Here is a 17,368-nt window from a genome sequence, read left to right as displayed (position 1 = left end):
CCGAGCCCCGCGTTCAGCCCCACCCCGTCCCATTCCTTCGCCCCCTCTGCAATCCGCCCCGCTCTGCCCCCCCCGGTGCCCCCAGCAGGGCTGTGCTAAGGCGGGGGATTGCCCAGCAAGCCGGCCGGCTTTTGCTGCATGATAGCGGCGGCTTAGCGGCAGCCGAGCCGATTAAAACCACGCAGAGGCTCGGGTCTGCTGTGCCAAGCGCCCGGCCCGCTGCTCCCGGGGGAGCTGCAAAGACCCAGCCCCGCTGCCACCCAAACCCCAAATGGCACCCGGGGCGGTGGTGAGGGGCTGGTGGCCTCCTGCACAGCCCGAAGCAGGAGGTGGTGATGCACACCTCATCCAGGGCAACATCTCACAGCTGCTGTGTCGAAGCACGAAGCTGGAAGCATCCCGGGAAGCGCCGGGGCTCGGTGTCCCTTCCGCGAGTTGTGCCAGAGCTTGTAAAGCTCAGTGACATTTCTAAGATTCCCCTGAATTTCTCCAGCACTTTTTGTCCTTTGAATGATCTTAATTACGCCGTGCAGCTCCCCGAGCACAGACTAAAGCTGCTTTCCAAAGAGCCCGGCACGAGGCGCACGTCGCAGTTGGGCGCAGGGCGGGTGCGTTTCGCCCGCGTCCCCACCCGCTGCGTGGCCAAAGCGGGGGCACTGAAGCTTGAATTTCTGCCCTTGGAACCGAGGGTGCATGGGGAAGCTCCCCCTGATTTGCTGGACATCCACAATTTCCAGCTCAGCCTCTGAGTGTTAAACAACGTTTGGGTGCTCTGGTCACCACGCCTAAGCCCGAGGCTTTCACATTACAGTCGTGCCAGCAGGCAAGCAGCAGAGGAGGATTAACCTCAGTGCCCCTGATCTCCTATCGTGCACCTCACAGCTTTGCCGTTACCTCCTGGGTAAATTATTGCCCCTTTGGTGATCCTCAGCACAAAGACCCACGCACAGCACCTGCCCTCTCCACCTCACCGAGGTGTCAGAGGCCTGGAATGTTGTTTTTTTTTCCACGTGTCTGCAGACCAGGGGCTGAGGGAATTCACTGAAATCCCACTGCAGAAAAGTCCTCTCTAACATTTGGCTACTTCCTTGCCCACGGGGGAGTTGTTTGTTTTGAGAGGAGTTTTCGGGGCGGAGGCACCCTCAGGAGGCTGGCTGAGAGCTTTGCCCTAGGTCTGAGCCCCTGCGCCCCAGCAGCGAGGTGCCCAAAGTGGCACCAAGCCGTGGCCCTGCCTGGTCCTGTGTGGACCCTGCTCCTCCCGCAGCTCTTCGGGTCGCTGTTGCCATCTAGAGCCCATGCTACAACGATCAGCTGCTCGCAGGGTGCCGGGAAGGAGCTGTTTTGCTTTGGTTTGTTTTTAATTCACGGCAGCGTGTAAAAGTGGCGTGGTTGGGGTAGGGGCAGAGCAGAAGGAGCAGATTCGTTGCTCCTCCGACTGAGGCAGCTTAGGCTGAGAACACAGCTCAGTGCTCTGCCAGCTCTCCCCAGCTCAGGGCTTGGGCAGCTGACTGGTGGCCGGAGCTCAGCACCGTCCTTGTGGCCCCAGCGGGCATTCAACCTCCCTCCCTTCTGCGATTTGCCTTAATTGTTCCCCTCCCTCCATCACCAAACCAGAACGGCGCACGCAGTTGCTGCCGGGAGGGAAGGGGCCCCGCTGGCACGAGTGACGCCCGCGGCAGCTCCGCCGACGGCTTCAGGTGAGGCCAGGCCAGACCCAGCTCCACAGCCCAGGGCCGGAGGGCGCGGGGCTCCCGCTCCCAAATCTCGCCTGCGAGAGCCGAACTTGGAAAGCGGCGGCGGCAGCGGTGACCCCACCCAGCCAGGAGCCGGCAGGAGGGCCACAGAGACCCGCAGCAGACATCTGAAACATTTTAAGTATGCTGTGAACCAGCTGGACGGAGCCGCACTTCTCCCCCTCCCGGCTCAGCTGCAGCTCAGGCTCCTCCTTTCGTGGCTGCAACCCGAAAGCTCCGGCTCGCACCTGGGTGTGGGGAGGCTCCGAGTCCCGTGGGGGCCGAGGGGGATCCCCAGGGCGCTGCTTTCCCCAGACGGGAGCACAGACACTGCCGGGACACTTGCTGGTGTGCAGCTTGCACACCCACGAGGCCAGCACCACCTCCAGGGGGGCTGTGGCACCCCCCTGGTGTCACATCACCTGTCCCATGGGAATGAAGGTGCGGGCTGAGGGTGAAGCAGGGCGAGGAAGGGCTGCTCCTGCAGGCAGCCAGGCAGGAGGCAGGTTATGGAAAGTCACCCCCAGAGCCCTCTCTGCAGCTCCAGGTGTTCATTCCTGCAGCAAAAGGTGTTCAGGGTCCTGCTGCTGGGCTTTGGGCCTGTCCGTGAGCAGCACAGAAAATCTCGGCTTCATTCCTGGTGCTCAGCACCCGTATCCCAACCCCAGGGACCTTTTTCCTACACAGGTACCTGTCCCCTCTCCCCAGCTCTTCCCACTCTGCACCTCGCTCATCGCAGTGTTAAGGGCAAAGCTAGAGCAGGGCAGGGGGCAGGACACACGAGGTGTCTATGCACACATTCACTCCGTCACCTTTTTAAAACCTGCCTGGCAATAGCTGCTGCTTCAAGTCCGAGAGCAAAACTCAGGGGTTTGATTGCGAGGGAGCCACAGGCTGCAGGGAGGAGGAGGAGGAGGAGGAGGAGGAGGAGGAAGCTGCACTCCCAAGGACCAGGCTCCAGCAGGTGGGCACGGGGGTCGGGTTGGCCCCAGTCGCCTCCTGCTCCTGAGCCAGGCGCAGCGTGGCCGCTGTGGGGAGCCGTGGGCTGGGACACATCCTCCACGTGGACACAGCTCCATAAATGTCAAAAACAGTACAAAGAAGCAGCGATTGCCCTTTGCAGGGCTGGCAGTACCCGGTGGTGATAGGCAGCAGCATAAACCATAGCTAGAGGCGGCTCTCCAGTAGGTAACGTTATTCAGGAGCTGATCCTGGAAGCTCTGCTCTGCTACTGTCTTTTATGGCAAAGAAACAGCCCGCAGTGTGTGACCAGAGGTAACCAGCCCTCGTGTCTCCATCCCGCTCGAAAGCACGCTCAGCCCTCCCTCTGCATCGCTCTGGTGGACTCCAGCTCTCTGCTCCCTCCGAAACCGACTCGGCAGCCCTGTCCCCAGCACCCAGCTCAGCGCGCCCTCTGCACAATCCCTTCCCCAGGCCCACCTGGGAACTTGGGCCTGGGGCTCCCGGCAGGAGCAGCCTTCCCACGTGCCAGTGCTTGGCTCCTGCTGGATTCACCTGAACCCAAACCCTGACCCAACACGCACCCCATCCGAGGCCCCCAGGAAGCCGTGCTCCCAACAGGAGCCTTTGGGTAGCCCTCGACGTCCTTCGGCAGCCTTTTCACAGCCCCATTCCCATCAGGACTCTGCACACCCGTGCTGCTGCTCGAGCCCCTCTCTGCTTCCCATCCACCCCATTTCCTCCTCCACTACCTGCCTGTGCCGCCAGCTACTTCTTTCTGCTCCTGTGCCTTCTCTTCTCTGTCTCCCCCCCTCAGTCACTCTCTCAGGAAATTAAAGATAATCCCCCCTTTTCTTGCTGCCGGATTCCCTGTTTAACATTCGCTGCGTGTGCTGCACTGATTCAAAACGGGATTAGACTTTCTGGTGCTTTGATGTCAGCTGGGTTTTGCACTTAAAGCAGGGGGGAAAGAAAGTGTGCGTTAACAAACCCGGGTGCTGTCAGAGCCCGGGGCCCTTCCAGGACCAACCCCACCACGTGCAGTCCCGGCGCTGGGCGTTACTGTGTGCATACGGCAGGTTCTGCCCCGATGGTTATCACACATCCCCAGGGAGGCTGAACGGCTCCCATCAGGAGTGAGGGGGAATTAAACATCTGAAGACACAGCTCGTTGACTGTCCGGCCTGCCAGGCCACCGGCATAACGGCGATACAGATCGGCGCATACCCCGAGCTGCGCTGGGATGAGTGGGTGCGCTGGGATGGGTAAGGTGTGAATTGGCTTCCCGTTCCTGTAGCGTGACATTTGGGCCATGGCACAGGCCAAGAATTGGGCATTTCCCTCTGCCTCGCCAGGCCTGAACACCTCCCTTTGGAGGATGCAGACTCGGGGTTATTTTTACCAGCCAGCACCTCCCGCTAATCCCAGAACCGAGCACTAGTCTGAAGTGGGTGAGGAGCTTGTTGTGGGCCTGGCATTTTTCTCACATCATCCACAACAGGGTGCTCTGCCTCTGAGACACCGCTCCTCGAGCCCAATGACATCCAACTGGGCCACAGCATGGCTCAGAGCTGGGTTACAATCTCTGTCCCACACTGATCGTACAGCAGAATAAAAGGTTTTTGCACGAGATGCTGCAGAGCTGTGACCAGGGCTGGCATCTGTGGGCGTCCCCTGCTCCTTCTCATGCAGGACAGCCCTTTCCTGGAGTCTCCAGGGGCTCACAGGTGGTTTCTGCTGCGTGTCCCAGACCTGGTGCTCCAGCTCCGTTCCCACTGCAGCCCGGGGACTGCAGACCTGGAGGTGTTTGGTTGTACCCAGAACCACCGCGGAGCCTCCACAAGTTGTTTGGGAGAGCAGCTCTGCAAATGAACACGGCTCAGCAACAGCTGGGACCCACTTCCCAGCCCTGTCCCCAGGAAGAGAGCACAGCAAGCACTTGTGGAGCTAAGCTGGGGGTACACCTAAGCTCTCCCCAGGCCCCAGCAGCTGTAATCCCTCCGTCACCCTCACCATGCCACTGCGCGGCGCCTCCAGCTGGAGGGTGCCCAAAGCCAGCGCCTCGGGCGTCCTCCAGGATCGCCCAGGGACTCGGGAGCGCCTCTGCCAACAGCACAGCGTCTAATCCATTTTGCCCGGTGCACGCTCACAGACTTGATTAATGTCTGAAATGAGCTCCATCCATCATCGGGGAGTAAAGGAGATTAACTCCGCAGCACGCCTGCCTCACGTTGATCCCATTCTCCAGGCCTCTTGATTAATGGCGAGGCCGCCTTATCTGTCAGGCCAGGAAACGCGAATATCCGGGCTGAGGGGGATGAAGGGAAGCACGGGCACTCGGGCTGCAGCACGCTGCCACCAGAGCCGTGCCGGCGAGCCCCCAATCCCCGTGCTCCCGGCCTCTCCACAGCCTCTGCTCTTTCCTGCCCTGCCCTGAGGGCAGGGAGGGCCGGAGGGAGAGCAGCCCCAGGCGGCTGATGCATCCCTGCAGGAATGCGGTGCAGAAAGCCAGTGCTGGGATCCATTTCCCTCGTGGGTCAGGGGGGCAGGCGTCGCTCTGCACCCACAGGGGGGTCAGATTTCAGGTGAGACTATTTGGAGGCTTGATGCAACCTGGGCAAACCTTCCCTGCAGGCTGCAGGTGAGGCTGGAGCTGACCGGCGCTGCAGAGGCCGCAGCCTCGTCCCCGAGAGGAGCGCTGTGAAGTGGATGCAGCAGATCAGCCAGGCCATCTGGATGGGCTCCAGCTCCTGCCCCTGGCTCGCTGCTGACGCTTCATTAACAGCTCCCTCCTTTCAGCTCCCGTCTCCTTGGCTTCTGCTGCGATCAGCTGGGCTGGAGTTTTGTTGTCCTGGTTTTTTTTCCAAGTGGAAATTATTTCTCGTTTCTTTTAGCAATCAGGACACAGAGAAAGACGGGAGAGGAAGGAATTTCTAGGAGATGAAAGGGCTGGATTAAGGGCACTGCTTTCGCTTTGTTATCCCTCTAGTGCAGCTAAGAAATTCCTTTCAGGAGGAGGCTTTAATTAACTACGTGTTTCTGACAGGCAAGGAACCTGCATCGGGAGATAGCTCTGGTTTCTTGGGTCTGCTAACAACTCCGGCTGCAGTGTCAGCAGCACAGATTTGCAGACACAGGCTCTCAGACAAAACTTCTCACCAAACATTTCAAATTGCTTTACAAAGGCACTGTCACCCCACTCTGGGAAAGACGGCACAGCAGGAAAAAAAAAAAAAGGCAGAAGCAAGGCACGTGCTGCCAGCAGGCACCGTGTGCACTGAACCACAGAGCCACGGTGGCTCAAGATGTGGGGCCGGGCCTTGGTGTAGAGAAATAACCCAGGGCAGGAGGCAGCAGAAATATCTCCAGTGCCTTCCAGACCAAGCGCCCTTCTCACACACCAGGAGAATCAGGGGAAGAGGAAAGAAAGAGGCCTGGTGGCAAACCGGGACATTTAGAAAGCATTACACTGCTGTATCTGCATCCTGGACTGCCGCAAAACCCTTCAGGAACTGAGTCAATCAAAAATAACATTTGGGGCTGATTTTTATCCAGATGAACTCTCTCCAAGTATTTTAAGGCCACCAGCAAAACGGCCTGCTTCGGGCTTGTTTAACCCTTCTGCTGAAACCTGCACCAAGCCCGAAAGAAGCACCAGAGAACAGCAACCACCCCGGCTGTGTCCTGGGAGCCCGAGGTGCAGCAGCGGCCGTGGTGCTGAGCCCCAGCGGGGCACTGAGCGCCCCGCGCCCCGACCCGCTTCTTCCTTCCTGCAGCCTCCTGCGGGGAGCCGGACACGACACAGCAACGACCCGCGCGGATTTCCAGAGGAAGTCTGCCTGCGTCTCACACAATGGCAGTAATTCCTGCAAGGGAAACGTCTCCCCTGGTCCCTCTGAGAACCGCGTTTGCCTTTTTTAACGCCGTGTTAAACAGGTAGCTCGTACCGAACCCTTGCCTTGCTCCTCTCTCTCCTGCCTTTCCACCTAATGAACTCCCAGCTGATAAACACACGCTCACTGCTGCTGCTGAACGCATGCCTCTGCTCCTAGCCCTGGGGCTGTGAAATGCTAAGTGGTTTACCAATTACTGTTTTCATAAATGATCGTCATTTTGCTTTTTCATTATCATTTTAAAAGGTTCCCACCTCTTCCGATGCCCCGAGCCACCGCCTGCAGCGGGGCAGATGTCTCGGCTCCCAGTGGCAGCACCCAGCAGATCCGGCTGGTGGTGTGCCAGGGGTGAGAGGGGCAAGGACCATCTGGCTGCTGCAGGGAGCAGCCTGCGATGGAGCCCAGCCTGCCCCCATCAGGAGGCAGGTCCCCGTCAGGAGGCTTTCCCATCCGATGCTATCAATGCTAACGGCTCCCCTCTCAACACAAGGCCTCGCTCTCACTCGTACTTTGTTTTGGATTTTACAAGTTCTGGGCCTCTCCTCTCCTCCAGCTTGAGGATTTCCTGGGAGACGCTACCAAACGCTTTCCCGGACTCATGTAAATTCAGCGCGCCGCGGCTCCCAACATCAGCTGTGACTGCCCTCCTGCCCCTGCGCGGGGTCAGGCAGCGGGATTGCACTGTCTGGTTATAAAACACCACCTCGTGTTTTGATAGCTCCGTCATAAATCCTTGTGCTTGGATTTGCAATTTCATGTGACAGCTCTTCCCAGGCGGCGAGGGGGGTTTATCTCGTCTCCCTGACTTGAACCTCTCAGGCTTTTCAGTTTTGCTTCATCTCAGATCTGTAACGTCAGAGCAGCAGTTCAATGCTATCATCGTCCTCGCTGAAAGGGTAAGCAGAGCCATTGCCGTGGGTTGGGCAGACATCTATTCCTGTTTATTCCTCCCACCCCCTCCAGCAAAACAGCCTCTTGCCCTCCTCCCGAGCCCGGTGCGCAGCTATCCACGAGCTACAGATCTGAGCTGAAACTTTTGTTCCCGTTCAGATTCAGGAGGAATTCAAGTTCCAGCTGTCTCTGCCTTGTGCTAATGCCTGCTCTCATAAAAGGGAAGCCAGGCAACTAACACCGTACCCTGAGGCTGGATTTGTCTCCCTCGGGGCTGCTGGCTGTTTCTGGCTGACACAGAGCTGCCTGCAGCTTCTTATCTTGGCCAGCGGGATCTGCCTGTTTCGCTGAGTGTGCATCCACATCCCTGACCTCTGCACATTGGCCGCGGCCAGCCTGCGAGCCTCTCTGCTTCCCCGTCACGGGGTAAGCCCTGCTTGGCCCCTCCTTGTTATTTTTGGCTGTGCTTTTGTCTCTGGGATCCTCTCAGCTTTAGCAATGAAAACCAAACCACAGAAAGCTGCTGCCTTGGCCTTTGGCTCGCTGCGAGCAGCCAGAATGGGCAGAGGCTGAAGGCTAAAACCTCAAATTAGCAGCGTGGTGCTGGAATTAGGCAGGACTGACCAGGCAGCCCAGATCTTTCATTTCAGCAGGAGGAAGCCTGCAGGGAGAGAGGTGGTGGTCATCTTGCTTCGGATAAATGTCCACTTTGTTCTAATTAACAAGAAATCCAACGTGGATAACAAGCACTTAGGTAATTGTTGAGCTAAGTGTTCCTGTAAAGGCATGCCTGGCTTTGGGGAGCAGCTGAGAAAGGGAATTTACTCTGCTGCCTACATTAGAAATTCACACGTGAGAGAAAACAGCCTGAGAGTTGGGAAAAGGGGGGTTTGCTTGGAGCTCAGCCTCAGGCCGTGGCTCCAGGTTCATTAATACCAGCTTGGGGCAGCACCGAGCTCAGGGTAGCACTGCTCCGATTCAGGTCAGGCATCAGAATACGACAGCAAATTCTTTCCAGCCAGCCAGACGGACGGCACGAGCAGTGCACATCCAGACTGATGACAGCAAGACCTGAGTCACCACCAAGTTGCCTTGATGAAGCTGCTCCTAATTTATTTATTTTTTAAATCAAGTGATCGGATTCAGCACATATCTGTCTGTTGTGCTACAAACAGTCGTGCTGGGATAATCATTGCGGGGAGGTGTAGGAGATGCTGCCTGAGCCAGCGCTGCTGCAGAGAGAATTACTGTCAATTTTTGACCTCCAGCTCAGCAGGGGGATTAGGGAAAATGTTTAACTTTGCCACGTGCCATTTTCTTTCCCTGTAGATGAGAAGTAATAGCAAAGACAGTTTCTAGGAAGAAGGGAGGTAAAAACAGATCAGTAGTTGGAAAATACCAATTTTGCCTGAAAAAGAGGAAGTGAGACTGATGTGCAGCTACTGCCCAGAGACACGAGCAGTCAGGCACTCAGCCAGGCTGGAGGGTCAACACATCACGTCTAACATCCCAAATGAAATCACGCCTGCCCCTTAGGCCATTGCAAGCGCTAAACTTCACTTATTACACCACTTGATCAATATAAACAAGGGCAAAGAGCTGAGCAGCAAGCAGAGCTCCATCCTCCCAGTCTGGCGTTGTGAATACGGAGACCAGGGAGCTACAGGGGAGGGTTCACAACTCAGCTCGCAGTTAAGGCTCCTCTCTCCAGGGTGCAAATCGGAGTAGTAGCTAGGTGCTAAATAAATATTAATTTCTCACCTAATGAGAAAGTATTCAGTGAAACAGCCAGGGAAAGGCTTCGGCAGTGCAGTAACAGAGGCTGGTGCTGTGCTCAACCCCCGGGGATGCTGCGGTTCTACTCGTACTGGGTAAGACAGGACCTCCAGCTGGGACAGACGCAGGAAATGGAGCTCATTACTGAAATGCAAGAGCCTTTCAGGGTTAAGCCACTGTTAAACAAGCCAGATTCATTCCCCAATCGCAGAATTTGCCTAGCAGCAGCCTTGGAAGATTACTATCTTTCTTCATAACAGTGATGTTGCAGACAGGATGGTTGAAGGATAGTTGTGATGCAGAGATTGCAGGAAGAAGTAATTGTTTGCTTTATAACCAAGGGCTGAACCCCATTTCCACGCCTAGGCTGTTGAGATGGCAGTTCCCTGATTTTACGTTAATTACTACATCTTTCGTTTAATTTAAGACATGTTTTCAAGGGGTTAACGTCTCAATCTTCCTTGTAATTACACGGAATGGTTAGTACAACTCCTCGGCTACATCCCCGGGTCCCCTGAGTGCCCATCCCTGCTCGTTTCCAGCAGACGAGCACTCACAGAACTCGTCCTTTCCAGAGCTGCTGCCTCCGAATGCTCAGCCCGATAATGAGCTGATTGCCAGGCTGCACGTCGCTCACTGCTGCAGCTCCTGTTCCGCTCCTTCCACCTAACCCTTCAGCTCGGGGGGGCTGGGAGACCACCCCTTCTTAGGGATGAGAACTTCCCCAGGCTGCTGACATAAAAAGGGAGGCCCAAACCTCATCGAAACCTGGCGATGAAGGCTCGGTAATCAAACAGGCAGGTGCGGGTGATGTGGATGCAGGGCGCTGAGCGCGGTGCTGTCACCACAGCTGACACGCGTGCGGCAGGGATGGAGTGGCTGGGGTTTGCCGTGCCCCTACAGCTGACAAGGAGGAATTACAGCTCCCCTCACACGCCAGGCGCTTTCACAGATGAACAATACTCGAGGATGCAAATTAAAAATAACGCTGTGCTTTAGGAACTGCTAAGGTTAAACAGCAGGTTCTTGCTTTGAAAGCTGAAAGAAAGGCAGTTCCTCTCCCTAGAAAGGGAGTAGGAGCCTGTCTGTGCAGGGAAAACATTTGGAATAGCAGCAGCCCACCCATTTCCCATGCAATCTCTGCACTTCAGGACTGGATTAGGCATAATCACACAAAGGCACTCGCTGCAGATGACTACTCCCTGTTCCCAACAGCTCTCCTGCCTTAACTCCATCATCCCGGTGCACAAACAGTGGCTTGTTTGGCAGCGGTAACCCCAGACAGATGAGCACTAAGATTTACCCAAGATGTAAAAGGGAAAGGGTATTAAGAAAATATTCTGTGACTGAGAAACGCCGCCTTTCCCACGGGCTGTGTGGGTTCAGAACTGCCTTACACACCACGGCTATCTGCTGGGGAGAAACCTGCCGGGCAAATCACTGACACAGTAACCCGGGAGATTCACTAAAACCCCCTCATGTAATATAAACGATGAACTGGCCCCATCCTGTCTCCAGTTCTTCAGAGCCCAGGCAAAGCACGCTGCAGGTCTCTGTCTACCCGGCGGTCCACTAGAGGACAACCTAATAATGATGAACGGCTTCGGCTGACGTGGTGAAAGGCCCGCACTGTCTGTCAGATTTGCTGCTGTCAAACCTGACTCACAGCCCATGCTGGGCTTGTTGCTAGCACGTACACGGGGCCTCGTTTTTAATGGTAGGTGTCACTTCTGGTCCTGATTGATACAGACTTGCAAAGCCCCCCCACAATAAAATAAAAAATGGTCCCTACGGCTGGTGTCAGCCTTTGGTGCTACAGAGAGAGGGAAGGAAAGGAGATTTCCAGGCAGAGATCTAAGTTTTTATGAAGTAAACCTAATCCCTTACACCTCACTAAACCCCAGAGAAAGCTGCCTGTTGCTGCCGGTTTTCTTGCAGACTTCTGACACGACACCACACTTCTTCAGTGCAGGAAACATTTGGAGGTACAGAACGATCCGATGGCAACAGGTGATATATCAAACCATAACGGAGGAGCGCAGCCCATGGACTGACAGCAGGCAGGAAGGATGACAAAATCATCAGCTCAGAGCCACGGGAAAGTGCAGGCTGCTGCTCTGACACTGCACCCAGAGCAGGGCACTCTCTCAAAACTCATGGGGAGGGTTCTTGCCTGGTATTTTGGAGGCCAAAAGGAGGGGAGCACAAACAAAACCTGAGCTAGAGATCAAGCTGAGTTCTGGAGCTAGGAAACAAATGAGCTGTAAGAGCAGAACACAGCAGAGGATTAATTCCAAGTGAAGAATCTCAGGTGGGAATGAGAGGCAGAGGGGTGAGGAGGTCAAAACAACAGCTTTTGGAGGGCGATCTGGTGCCCCGACACCCCCCAGCCCCACTCGCGGGGCCTCGCCTATGACTCAGGGCCGAAAAGGGCCACGTGCGTCTGCGAGAGGAAAACCCACGGCGAAAGGCGAGGGAGCCGAGCTGCTTAAAAGGCAAAAGCCGGTCCTCCTCTCCTCCTGACGCCAGCGAGAGGAGGCTGGCTGGCACGGGAGGCTGCGAGCCCCAGCCGGCCGTCGGGGGGGCTGCAGGAGAGCGATGCGAAGGGGCGCTCGGCGCAGCCGTCGGGAGGCAGCGGCCAGAGCTGGGCTGGGAGCCGGCGACCCTCGGCTGCCCCTCGGCGTCCTCTGGGCACCTCCCAGCCGCCGCCGGCTCGGCTGCTCCTCGCTGTCAGTACCTGCTTCGGGCTCGGCGGGGCGGGCGAGCGGAGAGCAGCGCTGCCGAGCCTCAGCTTCAGCCTCAGCCTCCCGCAGGACGGACCCCGGCGCCTCCGCCGAGCCCCCGAGGCCACCGCCGAGCCCGGTGCCATGGCCCCCGGTAACTCCTCGAGGAACTTCTCCGCGCCGGAGGCTCGGAACGGCTCAGGTGAGAAGGGGGGAAAGGGGGGAGAGGTCCCGGGGATGGGGTCCCGGGGATGGGGTCCCGGGGATGGGGTCCCGCGGAGGCTGCCCGGCCTCGCACCTCTCGGAGGCCGGGAGCCTTCAGCACCGGCGGGGGGACAGCTCCGGGCCCCGGCCTCCGGCACCGCCTGGCCCCGCAGCCTCCGGGCCTCGGAGGCAGGGAGGGGAGGCTGGAGCCCCGCCGGCCTCCGGGGAGGGGAGGCAGGAGCAGAGAACGAGCAGGGAGGGGAGCAGAGAGCATCCCCCCGTAGCCTCCTGTTCTCTCCGCTCAGGTCGGTGGTGGAGGGGCGGGCAGGGCGGTCCTGAAGGGTACAAGGTGGTGGAAGACCCCCCCAGAAGGTGGCTGCAGGGGGACTTTTATGTCTTCTCCCCCCATGTGTCCTATAGAACCTAAAAGTAGGGTTGTGGTGTTTCCTCCTGAAAGGCACCGAGGACGCAGCTCGCTATGTGTCGGGGCATGGCTGAGGACAACAATCACTTTTGGATAAAAGATGAATGCTGGTCCTTGCTGAGTTCACACAGTGCAGTCCCCTCTGGGGCTTTTCAGGAGCAGCAGGGCAGCCACAAACCTCCAGGCAAGGAGAAATCAATGCCTCAGAGTAGCTGCTTCTGTGTACAAACAGACACTCGGATCCGCACAGAAGCAGCATTGAAAATTCAGATTCAATCGTTTCTAAAGCCTCTTTGTTCTTGAGATGAGAGAACTTTCTGAGTATTTGACAATCATCTACTTCTCACTCCATCCCATAATACACACGCAAACTCCAGCTTCATGCTAGCCTCCAGCTAATAACGCTTGAAACTCCTGCCTGTATGAACACCGACATCAGGCAAGCTGCTACAGCACTACACACAGCTGCCTTCCACGCACAGCCCTCGGGCCTGCACACACTTCGCTCTAAGGCCAGCTGAGCTCACTTGAAACCTTACAGGGTCACCGTGAGCACTGCTATTACACTGCAAAAAAGGGTCATTTTGTCCCAATTTTCAGCTAAAGCAGCAGCCTTCACACTTGAATCATATAATCCACTCCCACCACATTCTCAGCAAAGTTTGGGGCTAAAAGAAAGGCGAGCAGAGCTCCCAGCAGCCACCCACAGAATAGCAGAACCGCATTTGGCATCCCCCAGCATTCAGGTGTGAGACCTGCCTGTCTGTTCAGGGGATGCACAAGCTGGATGCTGAAGAGTATCAGGTCCCAGTAGGATGCTGATAACACTTAGCTATCGATAGCCGCTTATCAGGGGGCATTCCCTTGCATTGAAGAGCAGCCAGGAGGAACAAGGACCATTAACTCCCCCACGTAGCCCAGACCAGGCTTGTTTCCCCTATGACTGGCTTTCACCTTTACCTTCGGGCCCCTGGCAGTCCTGCTCTGTGCCATGCTGGCTGATCTGCCCTCAGCACGAAAGCTTTCAGACCAAGTGGCACAGCAACAGCTCTGCTGGAGCCTGCCCTTGTGTACACCTATGCTGACTGCGTCCTAGTGGCAGAAACATGGGGCAGCAGCAGCTCATGCCCCACTGCTAGGAGCTCTGAAACACCACACAGGGGTGCTAGGACACACACACACTTCTCCAGCCAAGGGCCAGACCAGTGGTGCAGCCTCAGTTATTTTGCCAACTCAATCAAGCTCATCTGGCACACCAAAGTAAATCCGCAGACATTTGTACTCAAGAATTGTAGGTGTCAGCAAATAGCACCCCGAACAGACACCACTTTGGCAGTGAACGCTTTAGGAGTATCTTGTCTCACTTCATCTCCTTTCCAGTATTTCCCTCAGTTACGCTGGAGGAGCTCACTCCTGACCTCACTCCTACAGGTGGAGGCTGCTGAGAAGCAATAGTAGAGGAACTGACAAGCGTTTCCAATCACTTTGAATCATCTGCGACTCAATGAAAGGCTCTGGGGCTGTCACGCGTGTCTTCGTAACAGCCACACAAATTACTCACACAAAGCCTTCCCCTAAAAACAATAAAACAGGTCCCAGAGGAAGGAAGGGAGTAATGAGATGCAACGAGGCTTGCCTCAGCTGAGCAGGGTGATTTGGGACTCACACCGTGCACGTGGCACTTGCACAACGCAGAGCACCTCAAGCAGTGCCTCAGATACAACCCGATGGGCACAAGAAATCTGTTGGTTGGCACTGCGGGCTCGTGGCTTCGGTGTGATTTTAAACCCTGGTAGGGATGAGGAGAACGTGACTTTGATTATGTCTGGGTCTCTCACCTCAACAAGCAATATTCAAGTATTGGTGCTGATAAGCCAAGTGCTATCAGGCAATAATTCTGCCTTGGAAATCCACCCACATCCACAACCCAGAGAGAGCAGCTTTAAGACGTGTTTTTGCTCCTTGTAGAGGTGGGGCATTCCCTGATTTAGGACCATGCTGAAACCTACTCCAAACCCTGCCTGCCCCTCCCCACCTGGATTTCTTCTACACGGAACCTAGAGGAAGGGAGAGGGGCAGGGAAGGAGGCCAGGAAGGAGGCGTGCTCCAGCCTAATCCTGCTGGGCCACAGCCGCAGTACGGTCCCAGATCTCCCCATTTAGATAAGCATTAGTTACGTGCCAGCACGGTCAATGAACTTTGTCTCGTACTGAACGACAGATAAACCACCCGACAGACAAACTGAAGTTTACTGACAGCAGCTTGATTGTCCGCTGTATCTGGATTTCGGCACCCAGGTAGAGGCTTGCTTCTCCGGTGTGCAAAGCTGCCCCGTGCACCGCCTTCCAAACAGGGTGGACATCCAATATTCCCAGGAAAGTCACTATCAGTTCCCTGGGGGGTGCTGGCAGGAGCAGAGGCAGACCAGCCTGATGTCAGCCCCCAGCAAGGCCGGGGTTGTTTCAGGGCAGGACTGAAATACATCAGGAGAGCTGAGGAAAGATGCCTACAGAGCCAGTAAGACTTGGGGTGGGGTGGGGGGTGTCACATCCTCAGCTAAGCCTCCTCAAGGACAGCAGAGGGTCTTAAACATCTCTCCAGGCTATGTCTTCGAGGGGGATCCAGATCCAAAACAGGGCAAGCAGACATATCTTGAGGTGGTCTCTGGGTTGCACTGATGATTTTGGTTTGTTTTGGCAGTAGCAGAGAAGCCAGCACCATACACCAACGTGATCATGCCCAGTCTCTTCAGCATCATCTGCTTCCTGGGCATCGTGGGGAACCTCATCGTCATCTACACTATTGTCAAGAAGAAGAAGCTCAAGTGCAAGCAGACCGTGCCCGACATTTTCATCTTCAACCTCTCCATTGTGGATCTCCTCTTCCTCTTGGGCATGCCCTTCCTCATCCACCAGCTCCTAGGCAATGGCTCGTGGTACTTTGGAGCTCCCCTGTGCACCATCATCACTGCCCTGGACACCAACAGTCAGATCACCAGCACCAACATCCTCACCGTGATGACCCTGGACCGTTATCTGGCCACGGTCTACCCTCTAAAATCCACCTACGTCCGGACTCCCTGTGTTGCAGCTCTCGTTATCTGCTTGGTGTGGCTCCTCTCCTTCCTGACGATCATTCCCGTGTGGATGTACGCAGGCCTTATGCCTCTGGAGGACGGGACTGTCCGCTGTGCTCTCCTGCTTCCCAACCCAGAGACTGATATTTACTGGTTCACCCTCTACCAGTTCATGCTGGCGTTTGCCGTGCCGTTGATTGTAATCTGCGTGGTCTACTTCAAGATCCTGCAGCACATGGCCACCACCGTGGTCCCATTGCCCCAGAGGAGCCTCCGGGTACGTACCAAGAAAGTCACCCGCATGGCAGTTGCCATCTGCTCTGCCTTTTTCATTTGCTGGGCCCCCTTCTACATCCTCCAGCTGGTTCACCTTGGCATTGACACCCCGTCCATGGCCTTCTTTTACGCCTACAACTTTGCCATAAGCTTGGGCTACGCCAACAGCTGCCTCAACCCCTTCCTCTACATTACCCTCAGCGAGACCTTCAAGCGCCAGTTCTTAGTGGCCATCCGCCCCGCAAAAGAGCCATGTCGCAACAGCAGCTCCGTCAACAACAACAGCATGACAGATGCCAGCGTATGCCTAAAACTGGCGCCAGAATCCACTCAGCAGACCCAGTTTCTGGAGGACTTTTCCCCACGTTCACTGCCCGTGACCGTGGCTGTTCACTAGGGGACACTGAAGTCACCGCAGCAGAAAGCTTTCCGATCTGTGTGCTTCTGCTAGGCGGAGCAGCAGCTTCAGGCAGTTCTTGGTGAAGCGTGTAACTCCAGGCTTCCACCTCCAGGAGTCCAGGTGCCTCCCTTCTCCATCGCAGGGCTCTGCTCCTCCGCTGCCCTGGGTTTCCCAGATGCTGCACACCGCTGCTTCTTTCCACCCCTGCACAGCAGGGCTCTTCTGTCACACAAGACTTCGGGCCTCCAGAGAGGATGAATGGAAAAGAGAGAAAGGACAGAAGGATTTCAAGGGGGAATGTCACGCTGGAAGAGCAAAACCTCTACCAACAGCACTGCCCAAAGACTCCCCGCTTCTTGGCACGGCCGGTGTTCTAAGCACCATGACAATGTGGAGCCTCTGGATTCAAAACTCGAGCCTTCAAAATACAACTTTGTGTACTTGTTCTCTGTATTTGAGCTGGGGACTTTGATGCCTGTGCTCATCTCCTGGAAGCAAATTGAAGTGAGAGCAATTTTGGGGCCAGGTGTCTCACCTAGGTCTGCCTGCTTGGCCTTTTGGTCCGGCACCATCTGCCTCCAGTGGTTGTATTGTTTGGCAACCAAGGTACTTTCAGAAACTGGCTAATTTTGATGCTAATCCTAACTATTTCAAGCAAAATCAGGCAGATAGAAATTGCACTGCTTCAAGGGACTGCGAGCAATTCTCAGAACTACTGCTGCTAACACCAGACTTGTGGCTTTTCATGCCAATGAGCCGATTTTCACACTGCTAGTTCCTCCTGCTGCTCGTGCCTCGCAGTCTGCATGGCCATCAGGGAACCCCAGGTACAGGGCTTTAAACCTGACTGTAAAACACAGCGGGCAGAGGTCTGTGGATCAAGAAGATGTGGAAAGGCAGCTCAGAGGAAGCAGAGTTGCTTACGCAGCTTCTTCAAAATAAAAAAAAAATGCTTTAAGAAAAGTTAGAGGGAAAATTAAATGTCTAGTTTGCATATGAGGCTTTAACAGTT

General features: G+C 55.9%; 1 protein-coding gene across 1 annotated transcript; it reads left to right on the top strand.

Annotated features, from left to right (window-relative positions):
• Nucleotides 1-12,120: 12,120 nt before the first annotated feature.
• Nucleotides 12,121-16,353, top strand: LOC311216708 (melanin-concentrating hormone receptor 1-like; the record flags this gene model as incomplete). Its single annotated transcript, XM_084298239.1, has 2 exons — nucleotides 12,121-12,178; nucleotides 15,305-16,353. The coding sequence occupies 2 exons, from the start codon at nucleotides 12,121-12,123 to the stop codon at nucleotides 16,351-16,353; spliced, it is 1,107 nt and encodes a 368-aa protein (XP_084154365.1).
• Between the last annotated feature and the right edge of the window lie 1,015 nt (nucleotides 16,354-17,368).

This window comes from Netta rufina (assembly GCF_964035555.1).
Source record: "Netta rufina genome assembly, chromosome: 19".
Taxonomy (NCBI): domain Eukaryota; kingdom Metazoa; phylum Chordata; class Aves; order Anseriformes; family Anatidae; genus Netta; species Netta rufina.
Note: the sequence above shows the minus strand (reverse complement) of the source record. Positions and strands in the feature narration are given on the sequence as shown.